Source organism: Pituophis catenifer, unplaced genomic scaffold (assembly GCF_029215685.1).
Source record: "Pituophis catenifer annectens isolate HBS135680 unplaced genomic scaffold, rPitCat1.0.hap2 SCAF_2, whole genome shotgun sequence".
In the NCBI taxonomy this organism is placed as follows: domain Eukaryota; kingdom Metazoa; phylum Chordata; class Lepidosauria; order Squamata; family Colubridae; genus Pituophis; species Pituophis catenifer.
In genome coordinates this window covers 190,460,289-190,475,808 of record NW_027256882.1, presented here as the reverse complement: position 1 = coordinate 190,475,808, position 15,520 = coordinate 190,460,289, and the positions used below count along the sequence as shown (strand labels likewise).

The window sequence follows — 15,520 nt, the reverse complement described above, 5'->3', positions numbered from 1 at the left end:
GGGGGAGGGATGGGTTCAGGCTTATATATTAGTGTTATTAGTTATGAGTATGTAATAGGGAAGTCGGGGGGGGGGGCGGGTCAGGGAGGGTTAGGGAGGATGGGAAGTTTGGGGAGGGAGGTGGGGGGGTGAAAAAAGGGGTGAAAATGTAATTGTAAAACTTTTGCAATAAAAAAAAAAAAAAAAGAATCCGCTTTTTGGATTTCCTTTTTTAATTCACCGTTATTTAAGAATGCTCATGGCCCATCTGCCTCTCTCTCTTTTTTTTTCCTTGTGAATTCCTCTCCGTGGGCTGGCTTTAGTTACCCCGTCGAAGGTGCGCAAACACCAAGAAAAAAGCTGCAACCTCCTCTCGTTCAGTGGCTCGCTGAGTAAAGTGATGGATCTCCGCCGGTTATACTTCCCGCCCTAGAAGCAAGTAAAGAAACGGCTCGTTCGTTACGCTTCTCGCGCGTCTTACATGGGATCTTTCTTGCGCTCCCGCGGCAGGTAAGCCCGGGAAACCTCCCCTCCACTTCTTTCTCTCTCTCTCCCTCCCTCAAGGCCCCTTCTGTCCCTAGACTTATTTACGTACAGGCGGACCGGAAGCTGCGCCAAATGGCTGGCTGAACCGCGCCTGCGCGCTGTAGCTTTTCGCACCCGGCTTCGCCTTGCGTAGAGGGAGAGGCGCCTGTGCGCGCCTTGGGCCCAAGAAGGATTTTGGGACAGTGTAGGCCGGCTCTTTAGCCGGCCGCAACAGCAGGTACTGGGAGTTGGTGGTAGATCAGTTGTTCGCGCCTGATTCGAGGGGCCGGCCTTGCCTAAGAGGTGCGGCCGCTGGGCTGCGTTTCGCCCAGGGCTGTGAGCAGGCCAGGGAGGAGGCAAAAGGAGGGCTGGGAGTGTGCGCGGCCTTTTGGTTGGGGGCGCCCGCAGGCTGAGCCTGGCGTCCAACAAGGAGGACGCCAGGCTCCCCCAAGGCGTCCTTGGCGTCCCCCAAGGAGGCCCCTCGAGAGGGCTGCTGCTGCTGCTGCTGCTGCTTACTCGCGGGACGTTGAGGTGGTGACTTGCTGCGCTGGAAGGTGGGGAGGGGGGTTACTCGGAAGGCATGAAGTAGCTGGACACGGCCTACCTTCGCCTTCCAGGGTTTAGAAGGAAAGTTTGTCTTGGCATTTCCTACCTGGGATGGTTTGATAGCGCCAGGGACTTTGTTTGGCACCTGTGGAAGATTTGGGTACCCTTTGCCCATTATAAGAAGCTTTTTTGATAATTGAAGAGAACTTTCACACCAGTCTTATTTCCTGGGGGGGGGGACAACCCCTGTAAATTGCCCTCCACCTCCTTGTGCAAACGAAGCGAGTCTTGCCCAAATATTTAAGAGTGTGCAGATCTTTATTTTTCTGTTAGCTATTATCATTAGACCCAGCGTATAGTCGTTCCAGATGAGACAATTAACCAAAATGTTTTTCTGGGAGATAAGAGTGTTGTAAGTAGTATATCCTGTTGTCTTGCGCATAACTTCAGGGATTTCTGAGTTGCTGCAAATAACCATTCTTGTGAGATTCAGGGATCAGTCAGTGAAATTCCATGCACACGGAATTTCATATCCTCCTTTCACCTCCCTCTTTCTTCCTGATACCTAGTTTCCTTCTTTCTAGCTGCTGATTTTGGATTCTTCCAGAATCAGAACTATATGATCGCTTCGCCAACCAATTAAAAAGGATTGATGTCATGGATAGAGAAATGTTAGCTCTAGTGATATTAAAGTTGCATTATAATCATAGATGAGTATTTTGCCCAGTTGCACCCATTCTGTTACAAAGTGAATTATCACTATGAGACTGATTGATATATTTTTGATTTTTTTCTGTTCTGGAATTTTTCTGTTTCTGACACAATTTTCCTTTAATTAAAGGAGTTTTTTCCTTTAATTGTTTGCAGTAATATATGTACATATTTTTCTCTTAGTTTGTTATATGCGTTGCTTTCCTGAATTGTTTTTTCTTATACTACGTTGTTATAAAACTGAGAAGAAGTTGAATCTGTTAGAGTGAGTATGTTACTATCTCACCAGATTTAAGCTGACCCCAACTACCTTCTTTCTGCCTGCCTCACCATGTCTTATTGTCATTTCAACACGAAGGCTTATTGTCCATTTCTATCTTAGGGTCTGGATTTATATATGTCAGTGTCTTTGATTTTGTTTACAGTTTGATTACAGTATATTTATTAAAATACAAAATGCCCCCAGAATTGACCATGCCCATTCCAATAACATATTGTCATTATTCTTCACAGCACATGGAATCATTTTCTTAAGAAATTGTGATCTGTGCCACACAAAAAAACCCCTAAGCCTGTACTAATTCTAATCCTGTATTATTTCCAAGTGAAATTCAAGATACTGGTATTTATAAAATCCTAAACAGTTTGTGTTCAATCTACAAGAGATACATCTCTTTTGGTACTTACCTACTTAGACCTTTAGTTCTTCATCCAAGCTTCTTATCCTGACAAATCAGAAGTACTCTGTTCCCTGGTATTGCTTCATTTAAGGAATGTTCTCCCCCAGAGAATCACTTAAAATCTTTGTGTGGTACTTTGGTACCATACATTTTTCCAGTCATTCTAACAACTTTTAGCACTTTTAGATTGTTTTATTGCTTCATTTTAAAAATGTAGAATGGGAAATCAGTTTATTTTAAAACATGGATTTTAAAATTATGTTAAGTTGTGATACGTTTGTACGTGTAAACTGACATTTACATATACCAAGTATACATCAATTGTATCTTTGTACCTGCTTATCTTTCTCTGGCCACATGTTCATTCTCTGCATGTTCCTCAGGAACCAAATGTGGCCCTTGAGCCAGGCAAGGTTGCAGATGAGTTGTTTATCCAAATAAAGTTGGAACCGCCTGAGAAATTACTGTGCTTGCTTATATTAAGCAACTTTGACCCAGTTAGTGGATAAAAAAATGCAAAGATAATTTATTTATTACATGCATGCTAAAATACTTCAAGCTCAGAGAAATATGGAATATTTTCTTTTAAAACTACAATTCTTACATTTTCTTTGATAATGATAATAGGATATACTGATCCCTGCCCTTATGTTCAACATAGATATGCGTATAAAATGCTACTTGGGGATAAGGAATAGATAAGATATAGAATATCTAAAATATTCCCTAGGGATGGAAAAAATAAACTATATGTTCATGTTCTTACAGTAAATGCAGTAACCGGTCATGTAGTTTTGAAAAATATTTCAAATATTTATATTGGAATCAATTTCCATTTCAATATTGTACAAACGTTACGTATATATAAAGCTGAAGTATTTGTCAAAGTGCTTGTGCTATTTATTTTAGGAGCATTGCCAATGAGACATTGAAGGAATTCTTCAGATTGCTGTTTTTAATTCCTGCAATATGTTTTGGGTTTAACTAAATGTTTTATTCCATCTCTAGCTGTAACTTTCTCTTTTTATATATCAATCTGTCTAATTCACAGTGAAATCTATTGTAATTGATTAAATAGGTGTGATATTAATTAAGGACTTCCTCTGAACTCATTACTTGAAGATACCATATTTTTTTCCCCCTCAACTGATATGGTTTATGTTTCTGGAATGGTAGCTCGGGGAAGGTTGTTTCTGTTTTCTTTACTGTTCTTGGTCATTCTCTTAAGTACCTTGATTCTGAAATGGTCTATGTCTCCCCCCTCCACTGGAATTATTCCAAAACACACACCATGCTTGTATAAGAATATCTAAGTGGAACTTTCTAATGAGTAAATTGCAAATGTTTTTCTGGAAGCTTCTAAAAACTTTTCAGAAGATTTGTTAAAGAGTTCTTAATTATCTGTTTTGTCTTACGGTATTACTATGTAAGTACCCTGTTCTGGTAAATTTTGTTTTAAAGCAACGTGTGCAACTTTTGTCAGCTTGAGGATTGCTTCAGGTTTTATATCATAGTGTTGAACTCCATCAATAGGCAGAATAGATTTGTTTTGGAGAGTTTGGAGTGAAATTGATGCTATAAGCCCCAGCAACATCTCTCCTAGTTGTACCTGTCTACTGTGAAGAAATTTCATGAACAATTCAATGAATGTTGTATAAACTGAACATTTTTGCTAGTTTAATTAATAAAGTTTATTTCAAAATAAAGATAATACAATAGAAAACTTCATTTGTGTTTATAGGACACCTCAGATAATGTTTAACAAAGGTTGGTTATATTTACCTTATTTGGCACTGCACTTCTGTAGTTAGAAGATTAACTCACATGGCCTCAGTTTATCCTGTGATTGACATATTTTGGACTATTTTCCACATATTATTTACATGATTATTAATAGAAAGCCTGTGTGGCATAGTGATTTAGCGTTGTAGAGAATTCAAGGGTACACTCTCATGGATACTGCATATGTGTTACTTCATAGGAGGGATGTTGTAAAGATTAAAATGAGAAATTCTCAAGTAAACTAGCTCAGGCCCATGGAGGAAAGATAGGACACAAATTTAATAAATAAGTAAATGATCTTGCTTATCAAATGTATGCATCCTTCGCTATGTTTTATAAATTTGGGATTTATCAAAGCACCAAGAATTGTGGAGTTCTTGCACAGGGAACTTAGTCAAAAAAATAAATGCAATAATATATATATATATATATATATATATATACTAGGATTGTTAAAAGGTATGGTTTATCAGTGTTGGAAAAAGCCTTTTTTCATTTTTTTCTCTCTTTTGGGCAGAAGGATGAATAAGAGGATTTTCAATCAAATTGGCACACACTCTTGGAATTTTTCTGTTTCTGACACAATTTTCCATTTTTTTCTTTTAATTATTTGCTATAATATATGTACATATTTTTCTCTTAGTTTGTTATATGTGTTGCTTTCCTGAATTGTTTTTTCTTATACTACATTGTTATAAACCTGAGAAGAAGTTGAATCTGTTAGAGTGAGTATTTTACTATCTCACCAGATTTAAGCTGATCCCAACTGCCTTCTTTCTGCCTGCCTCACCATGTCTTATTGTCATTTCAACACGATGGCTGATTGTCCATTTCTATCTTAGTGTCTGGATTTATATATGTCAATGTCTTTGATTTTGTTTACAACAGTTTGATTATAGTATGTTTATTAAAATACAAAATGCCCCCAGAATTGACCATGCCCATTCCAATAACATATTGTCATTATTCTCCACAGCACATGGAATCATTTTCTTAAGAAATTGTGATCTGTGCCACACCAAAAAAAACCTCCTTGCTTAATTGAGTCAGTTTTGCCTTTGAGAGAAATTCACAGATACACAAATGCATTTTTTAAAACTTGGATAGGAGTCACTTCTGTCTATGGAAAAGCAATAAGAGGAAGAGGAATAATAAAAGGGGGAGAACTGATGCGCCTAATTAATGAATGTTTATAGAACTGGATGACAAGTCAGGTATTCAAATACAGGTTTATAGAGGAGACTGACAAATTTGTAGATGAATTCAGATGAAAGCTGGCATTTAATGCAAAAATATTTGGCTTTTGGTAGGAGAGACTGGGTTCTTGATTGCACATTGTAAACTTGCACAGGTATTGGGAGTACATTGTTTAATATAATGCTAGAGAGAAAGGAAACAAATTTAGACTTCTGTCAATCATGAACATATGAATGAGAAAGTACCTGTGTGTAGAAATCAGATAGCAATAGCAGTTAGAAGTATATACCGCTTTATAGTGCTTTACAGCCATCTCTAAGCTGTTTACAGAGTCAGCATATTGTCTCCAACAATCTGGGTCATTTTACTGATTTTGGAAGGATGGAAGGCTGAGTCAACCTTGAGCAGGTGAGGATCAAACTGCTGGCAGTCAGCAAAACTAGCCTGCAATACTGCAATCTAACCAATGCACCACCATGGTTCTTGTGCTTTGTAAAGAGAGTAATGGAAAACCAGTTTCTCAGACCATCGTATGAACAGAATAGTAGCAAATTTCAAAACTAAATCTGGGTCTAGAATCTTCTGAATGAAAATCTAGACAAGCATCAGTTCTATTAAAAATATGTCTGTTTATGTTCTCTAATAATTCCCTTTTATTCCAGCAAATGTGATATAGTGTTATGAAACAAAATTTCATGAATATTATTAAGCATTTTCTAAAAATGAATTTCAATTTCTCTATTTGGTAATAGGTTTACATCAGACTAATTCCTAGCCCAAGTCAAGTATCTATTAGATCTCACTCTAGAACCCTCTTCAGTTTATGTGGCTCCCAGCCTAAGTAAAGCTGAGTGGAAAATTAATATAGCAGATTTCTGATACCAGCTATCCATTTTATTTTTGCTTTATTAACCAGCAGAAGTGAAGTCATTTGAAAACAACAGGACCTCAACATATCCATTTATGTTGGATCATTTTTTTCTGTGCTCATATTTGTCATAGACAAATATTTCCAGTGCCATTTAGTCCCTATATTTAATCTTTCGATCCTCATCAATAATTGAGGAAGATAATAAATCATATTTTTTCTTCCACCTGAGAATTAAATATGATGGCTCAGAAGCTGATTAAACATATATATTAATACATTTAGTTGGCTGTAAGCATGCTAATAAGGAGCTCCCCAGTATCTTAAGAGTGGTTGGAAAAAGTGTATGGGATATTGATTACCCAGATAGCTTACCTTGCCACATTAGTCTCAATGGGTTTTGACTACCATTGGAAATGGTTTGGCATAGCAAGTTATTTAATATTTGAAAGGGGTACTTTACAAAATGTTAGTGTGAGGGAAGTGTGCGGTGGCGCAGTGGTTAGAGTGCAGTACTGCAGGCGACTGACAGCCGGCTGCCTGCAGTTTGGCAGATCGAATCTCACCAGTCTCAAGGTTGACTCAGCCTTCCATCCTTCTGAGGTGGGTAAAATGAGAACCCAGATTGTTGAAGGCAATATGCTGACTCTGTAAACCGCTTAGAGAGGGCTGCAAAAGCACTGTGAAGTGGTATATAAGTCTAAGTGCTATTGCTATTGCTATATCTTGCTTAAGGCTGGTTACTTCAAAGGGTTTGCCATTTGCCTATCTTTATATTATTCATAGATAATTGTTTCGCTGATTTCAAAATAAAACACAGCAAAATAAATAAATTCAGTTTGAAAATTATAGCACACATTTTGCAAGGTCAAAAAAATTAAAGATACATCTATATATGGGAAGGAAGCTTTTTGGATGTCTTTATTAATCAACTTTATTACATTTCAAAGAAGGATAAAATACAAAATAAAAGGAAAAATGGAGGGGATCAAAAGGGGGAAAAGTTAAAAGGGGGATTCAGTTATATAGTAACCTCTTACTCTTAAGTTAAAACACAGACAATATAAAAATATTATTTAAACAATCAAAATAACAATTTTGTAATAAAATAACATCTATTTAAACTTAAAATAAACAAAAGAATATATAGTAAACATGCCTAATAATAAAAATACATATTCTCTAGCAGCGCGCCGAGAAAGGACGTTCAGGTAAGACAACGTCCGATATTTTTATCATCATGACAGAGCTAATCATTGAATGCTAAAATCAAAACTTCATTTCTATTTTTCTCAAACAAAAAGTCCAAGATTCTACATGATTGTAATTTACCCTATCTCACTAGGTCTTTGTTAATATCATTCCATACTTCATAGTTATTCTGGAGGGGGGGAAGGGAAGAGAGGAGAAGGAAGGAGAGGAGAGGAAAGCAACAAAAATGTTGTTAGGGGACTGGAGGCTAAAGCATATGATGAGCAGCTGCAGGAATTGGGTATGTCTAGTCTAAGGAAGAGAGGAACTAGGTGACATGATGGCTGTCTTCCAATACTTGAGCTGTCACAGAGAAAAAGAGGTCAACTTATCTAAAGCACCAGAGGGCAGGATAAGAAGCAATGAGTTGAAGCTTGTTAAAGAGAGAACCAATCTAGAACTAAGGAGAAATTTCCTGACAGTTAACTTTTAATTAATCATTGGAACAGCTTTCCTCCCAGAGATATAAGTGCTCCATTGCTGGAGGTTTTCAAGCATAAACTAGACAGTCACTTGACCAGGATGATATAAGGTCTCCTGTAGAAGTAGAAGCTTAGTCTAGAAGGTCCAAGGTCGCTTCCAGTTCTGATTCTATGATTCAGAAACAACATACCAACATACAAGTCATGTTAATTAGTATAATCCCTAAGTATTTAGCCTCCCTCTCAATTTTAAACCAGTATTTCTCATCAAAATCACTTTTGTGTATTTATATTTTTAACCAAAATCTTGATCTTTTTGTTGACCTTAAAAACCTGCTAGTCTACCAAAATCCTTCAGCTTCTTCATTAAATGTTCTATACCATCTGGCAATACCAAAACCACGTTAATGGCAAAAGCTCTCAATTTTTAATTGTCTTTATTTTCAAATATCTTATGTCTCTTATTTAATATTTTCGGAACTAAAAGAAAATATAAAGGTTACAAGGGACATCTTTGTCATGTCTCTTTAACATCACATATTTAGTCAAATATCTTCCTTAAAGAATTGCACAATTGTAGTGCCACAACCAAAAGGGCCTTGTTTCTGGAAATTAGTAATCAAATACGGTAGATTAGCCAAAAGAATAGTTCTTATAATATTATGTAAGTTCACTTTGGCAAGAGTGGTTCTTAAATTGAAGCCTTAGTTTAATTGAGACTGGAAACATTTGTGTATGCACGCTGACACTCACCCTTTTTTTGTGATCTAGGTAACAAAATGAAAAGCAATTTAGATAAAGTTTTGCCTAATAAGAAGGAAATAAGCCTTCTTCGGCCTTTTATTCTTTTTCGAAAGGGGGAGATGATAGTGTTGCTAGTGAGATGGGCAGCATATACATTTGAAAAAGTACAGCGTACAGAAATGTTACAAGAATAAGGTTATATGATTAACTTGCTATAATATGAAAATGCTTATTGTGAAGTCATTGTATTTTTTTTGTTTCCCCACAGCAGAAATGGGTGTTTTCAATTAAAATAAATATTTTGAGAAATAAAGGATTTTTAGAATTGCTGATATTGAAAGCAGTTTTTTGTTTTCAGAAACAAAAGATGGAAATTTGTATCAAAAGAGATATTGGTTTCAATTTTTTTAAAAAAAATATGTTCATAAATTGTCCTGTTAATTTCAGTGTACTCACTTCTTCCTGTATTGTAGTGTAGAAAGGCTGTGGCTGAATAGCTTGCAAAAACTTTGCAGAGTACAGGTGGTCCTCAACTTACATCACTTAATGACTGTTGAGAGTTATAATGGATCCCTCAAAAAAATCTATTTACAAGCTGTTTTTGTAATTGTGACAGTGCACCTCTGTGCCCAGTCACATGATCATATTTTGGGCTTATCTTTATTGCCATTTGCAGCATCCCCTGATCACATGACCATGACTGGCAATGTTTCTTGCTGATTTCCAGCATTTACTTAAAGGTTCCAGCAAAAAAATGCCCATTGAGAAAATTGACTTGCTTAATGACCGCTGCAAAAAAATGCCAAAAAATAGGGTCCAGTCATGTGATGCCTTGACTTATAAACCAAAACTAGTTATAACCATAATTCTGGGTTTAGTTACATTCACAAATTAAGAACTACCTGTATTTCAAGCCAGAAGTGATTGCAGAGTTTGGTTTATTTTCTAGCCAAACATTTCCCATAGATAGTATCTTACACCATTTCCGACAAATGGCAGTCCAATCTCTTCTTGAAAGCCTCCAGTGATGAAGCTCCCACAATGTCTGAAGGTAAGCTGTTCCATTGGTTGATTGTTCTCACTGTCAGAAAATTCTTCCTTATTTCTAGTTTGAATCTCTCCTTGATCAGTTTCTATCCATTATTCCTTATTTGGCCTTCAGGTGCCTTGGAAAATAGCTTGACCCCTTCCTCTCTGTGGCAGCCCCTCAATATTGGAACACTGCTATCATGTCTCCCCTGGTCCTTCTCTTCACTAGACAAGCCATGCCCAGTTCCTGTAACCGTTCTTCATATGTTTTAGTCTCCAGTCCCCTAATCATCCTGGTTGCTCTTCTCTGCGCTTTTTCTAGAGTCTCAACATCTTTTTTATAGTGTGGTGACCAAAACTGGATGCTGTATTCTAGGTGTGGTCTTACCAAGGCTGGTTGTCCACTAAGAATTCAAGATCCCTCTCACATTTACTGGTATTAAGCCTGGTTTCACCCAGTCTATATGTGTACTTTCAGTTTTTCTTGCCTAAGTGTAAGACTTTACTTTTCTCTTCATTGAATTTCATTTTGTTAGATAGGGCCCAGTGTTCAAGACTGTCAAGATCCATCTGGAACTTGAGCCTATCTTCTAGGGTGTTAGCTATTCCTGCCAGCTTAGTATCATCTGCAAATTTGGTAAGTTCCTCTTCTATTCCCTCATCTAAGTCGTTTATGAAGATATTGAAGAGTACTGGGCCTAAGGACTACTCATTGGGTACGGTTTGTCAGCCAGCTGTGAATCCATCTGGTGGTGATGCTATCTATCCCACTAGCTTTCTAGCTTACCAAGAAGTAGGTTGTGGTCTACTTTGTCGAATGCCTTGCTGAAGTCTAAGTATATTATGTCCACAGTATTTCGCTAGTCTACTAATTTAGACACTAGGTTGAAGAATGAAATAAGATTGGTTAGGCATGATCAGTTTTTAACAAACCCGTGCTGGCTGCTAGTTATTACTTTACTCGTTTCTAGGTGTTGGCAGATCTGTTTTTTTATTATCTTTTCCAGTATCTTCCCGGGTATTGATATTAGGCTGATTGGCCTTTAGTTTCCTGGGTCTGTTTTTCTTCCTTTTTTGAAGATGGGAACATCAGCTCTTTTCTAGTCCTCTGGTAGTTCCCCAGTGCTCCAGGATTTTTGAAAGATGTACAGTGGTTCTGAGATGACATCTGCCAGCTCCTTTAGAACTTCGGGATGTAGTCCGTCAGGTACCTCTTGGATCTACTTTGGAAGGAGAAGTAAACCTCCACTTGGGAGAAGTCAGCAGCACATAGTCCAATCTGTACATTTCCAGTGAAATCCTTCTCGGAGACAGACTTTATCTTACTATTTGTGCTTAGCACTTTCTCCTTATACAGAGCTGTCCTGTTCCTGGGTTTATTTCCTCTTGAAGTCATTTAAATGCCAAATTACATTATTACAACTCCTTAACCTTGGCACTGAGCTCCATCTTAGTGGTAGTGTTTATTATTCCCAGTAGCGCCAGGGATATTTTTACTACTTTTATTCTTTACGTAGTTCTTCCTTTGCTTCCATTTACCTTATGTTGACTGCTCATATACTTCTCTTCCAGCTTTGTTTTACTCCTAGTGTTATTTATGGCATTTATTTTTATGCTGTTTCGCCTGGACCCAAAGTTGTCTGTTGAATGATTATACTTATAATGAATCCTAAAACCCACAGGGAAAAAGCTTTTCCAGAAACCCTACAAATCTTCATACCTTGGTCCCATACAGTATTCTGCTTTGAGATAGTAGTTTAGTATAGTTTTTACTGCCACTACCTGTGGTCCGGGGGCATTTCACCTGACATCTCCTCAGAATAATTTTTAAAGACTGTGCTGCTTTTGTAATAACAAAGGTTAGAATGCAAATTAAAATAATTTTAATCTGAGACTTACTTAGAAGAGGAGTGAAAACAAAACTACTGGTAATTCACAACTGCATTGCTTGGGGTTGACTGCCAAAATAATTATTCTAATACTTTCTGTTACTATGGTAACAGAAGTACAAAGCTTTCCTTCATCCTCTGTTTAAACATCCACTGCCTGATAAGGCAGTCTGTTTAACTATTAGGGATCTTTTCTAATGTCCATAAAAAATCAATTTCCTTGTAATTTAAGCCATTGTTTCTTGTCTTCTGGAAGAACTTAACAATTCTGCTTTTTTTTTTTCTACACAGTAGCTTTTGAAGATTGCCAACATATCTCCCCACTATTTTCTCCAGATTAAGCATACCCAGTTTCTCCAACCCAGAACTAAGGAAAAGTTTCCTGACAGTGAGAACAGTCAACCAGTGGAACAGGTTGCCTTCAGAAGTTGTGGGTGCTCCATCGCTGGAGGCTTTTAAGAAGAGACTGGATAGCCACTTGTCTGAAATGGTATAGGTTCTCCTGCTTGAGCAGGGGGTTAGAATAGAAGACCTCCAAGGTCCCTTCCAACTCTGTTATTCTGTCAACTATATTTAATAGATTTGCCTTTCCTGAACTTAATCTTTGCCTGCTTTCCTTTGGATATGCTCCTGTTTGTCACATTCTTCTTAAAAAGCTTTGCCTAGAACTATATGCAGTATTTGTAACCAATCTACAGTTGACTTGCTGAAGAAGGTTGGTTTATTGATTGTATCAGGATGAAATAAATCTAAGATAAGCATGAGATAAAAAGAGCCATATCCTGTTAGGAAACTCCTATGTATATATGAAATTGTTACCTTGTGAAAGTTTTGGGCCAATCTTATCTGGAATTGTAAACTAAGACTGATCAGTATTTAAGAATTACATATATGATATGACCATGAAATTCAAGTAAAGCTTGAGTTGAAGACTATCTTACTTTTAGGTACTTACAGTAAGAATTTATTTCTGTAGGACTTTTTTTGACTCTGGTTTTAGCTTGGTTGGATTCTTGGTGGTCAAGAAAGATTGAAGAATGAATAATAAAAATGGGAAAATAGTAAGTCAGAAGCCTAAATGTTTGTGTCTCTTTAACGTTACATCTGTAGGGGCTGTAAATTATGTGAACTTCAAAGGAGAAGGGAAGTTGTAGAAACTTGAAAGATATAAAGTAGCTTTAGTCCATTTATTAAAGAAAGAGAAAGAAATCACACTGATTGTTGGTTCATTTTTCCAGGTAAATTTATTCTGATTGCACCTATTTTCAGATCTTACTTATTCCAGTTTGCTTGTGTTTTCTTCTCCTTTTTTATTTTTGAGATTATGTTTAATTTGCTTGTTTTTCTTATTAAGGCAATATAGTTGCTCAGAAATATCTCTACTAATAATTAGACAAAATGAGGCCAATATTAGAAGAATAAAAATAGCTTATCAAACTGTTATTTTTTTCTCAAACAAGATAATTCCTCCAAAGCCTTTCCACTATTGATTTTAAATAATACATTTTTCATGTCACATGTCACTTGATACAGATTTCCTTTCTAATTACTTCACTGTTTAGAAACCATGACATCGTCAGGAAAAGAGAATTTTCGACTCAAAAGTTATAAAAACAAGTCTCTGAACCCTGATGAAATGCGTCGCCGTCGGGAAGAAGAGGGCCTTCAACTGCGGAAGCAAAAACGAGAGGAGCAGGTAGAATGAAATTCTATGAAATGAAAGGGCTATATTCATGTAAATGCATATACGTATATATACACTCATACGTATGTACACACACACACACACACACAAAATATTTAGTGAAAATTATCAAGAAGCAAAAGAAAGGGAGAAAATGGAACAAAAAATATTCTTCCTAGAAAGTCATTTTCAAATATAATTAAGAAAAACTCTATTAATAAAGTTCAGTAATGAATAAAATTATCTCTAATTGTAAAATTTTCTAATGCTTTATGTTCCTGCATTTTAATTTTTTTAAGCCAATGGATTTTCCAAAATTTTAATTGGTTTAATGGAATTCTTAATTGATTTTAAGAAAGACATACTTTTTGGCAAGTAATAAAAACATTTTTATGTGTGTGTATGTGTGATAACAGTTGAGAAATCTTTGAAATTTAAACAGTAAAATGATATAATTATTTACTAAAAGTGGTATATTGAAATAATTTATTGGCAGTGGCCATATCTATGAATTTCCTGGATGATGAAAGGCCAGTTAAGTAAAAGAAGCCAAACGTTGACTTTAAAAGTAAGAGAAAGAATGTTCCAGGAACTAAAGGTCAATCAGTTTGACTTTGATACCTAGGAAGATGCTAGTTCATAGTGATAGTTCTGTAAACATTTGAAAAAAAATCAGTGATTACTTGAAGTTAGCATGGATTTCCCACAAACCTATATCATTAAGACTCATTTGATTTCAGTTTCTTTTTTTTATTTTTTTTAAAAATTTTTTAATTACTAACATTACAAACAACATATACAATATTTCACCCTGTGCTATACATAAGAAAGGAAGATTTGGTTCTTCGGATATATCCTCATGATCGCCAAAATCCAAGTTCTCGGGGTACAGATACCGAAGCATCCAATTTTCCCAGCGCATAGTCCACAAATGGTTTCCAAATTTTCCAGAAAATATCTTCTTTATAGTCACCATTTCTAATTTTAATATCACATGTCATTTTATCGTTTAAAGCTAATTTCCACATTTCACAATACCATTCTTCTATTCTAAAATTCACATCTAATTTCCAATATCTGGCTATTATAATTCTACCCATTATAATTATAATCATAATTCTAATCAATTCTTTCTCATATTTTGTTGGTTCTATTTCCTTAATTATCAACAGTAATATAGTTTCTGGTCTCAATATTATTGCTTTCCCCATCATTTCAAATATCATTTCCTCCAATTGTTGCCAAAACTTTTTAACTTTTATCACATTTGTACCACATATGTTCATAAGTCCCTAATTCCATATCACATCTCCAACATTGTTTACTAATTTTGTTATCCATCAATGACAATCTTAATGGAGTCAAATACCATTTCCAAACAACCTTATAATTATGCTCTTTAATCCTTACAGATAAAGTCTTCATAATTCTACTCTTCCAATTCACATTCCAATCTAAATCTGATATTTTAATATTAAGTTCTTTTTCCCAATTCATCTTCATCACCCTTTGTGGTTTTCCATCAAAATTTATAATCTTATATATCTTACTAACGAGTCCCTTTAGCCCAATTTCATCTTTCATAATTTGGAATACTAAATGTTCAAATTCAGTTTTACTTCTACTTATCGAACAATTGTCCCTTACCTTCTTAGTCCATTTTTCTATCTGTATTTTTTCAAACCAGCCTAAACCCAATTTTTCAATGATTTCTTTTTTCCTCCTTTCATTTTCTGAAGTTTTTAACCAATCTATTATAGTTTGTATATTTTCATCTTCCATTACCCTATCACGATTTATATTAGTTTTAATCGGCCAATTTTCAATTGTCTTCCCTAAGAAAATTATATCTGGAATTAAAATTTTAACAAATTTATTGCAAATTTTACTCAGTCCCTTTAACCAATAGCTATTAATTACACATTTTGATTTTGCTTTATCTAAAAACCATGTTGAGCCAAATCTCTTGATGTCTTTTAATTCTAAATCTCTCCAATGACTATCTTCACCTTTAAATATTTTTACCACAGTCCGAATAGCATAAGCCCAATAATAATTGAGTAGTTTGGGGATTCCTAATCCACCTTCCTTTTGATTTTGATACCACATTTTCTTCACTAATCTAGGTCTTTTCCCACCATTGCAAAATTTATCGAATTTCTTCTGATATCCTTCAATATCTTTCTCTGTCAAGTTTAACGGTAACATCTCAA

General features: G+C 35.8%; 1 protein-coding gene across 5 annotated transcripts in view; it reads left to right on the top strand.

The window, feature by feature from the left end:
- Positions 1-383: 383 nt before the first annotated feature.
- KPNA1 (karyopherin subunit alpha 1) overlaps positions 384-15,520 on the top strand; it is a 54,204-nt gene continuing 39,067 nt past the window's right edge. For 2 of the 5 annotated variants that reach the window (XR_011600063.1, XM_070938381.1), the window contains exons 1-2: positions 633-742; positions 13,186-13,319. Coding sequence is in view for 4 of the 5 variants with exons in the window: in XM_070938381.1 (XP_070794482.1) it covers positions 13,191-13,319 (129 nt within the window). In the remaining variant the exon portion in view is untranslated. Of the gene's footprint in view, positions 490-632; positions 743-987; positions 1,059-12,281; positions 12,339-13,185; positions 13,320-15,520 lie in introns of those variants that run through there. The other 3 variants (XM_070938382.1, XM_070938384.1, XM_070938383.1) reach the window with 3 other exon arrangements.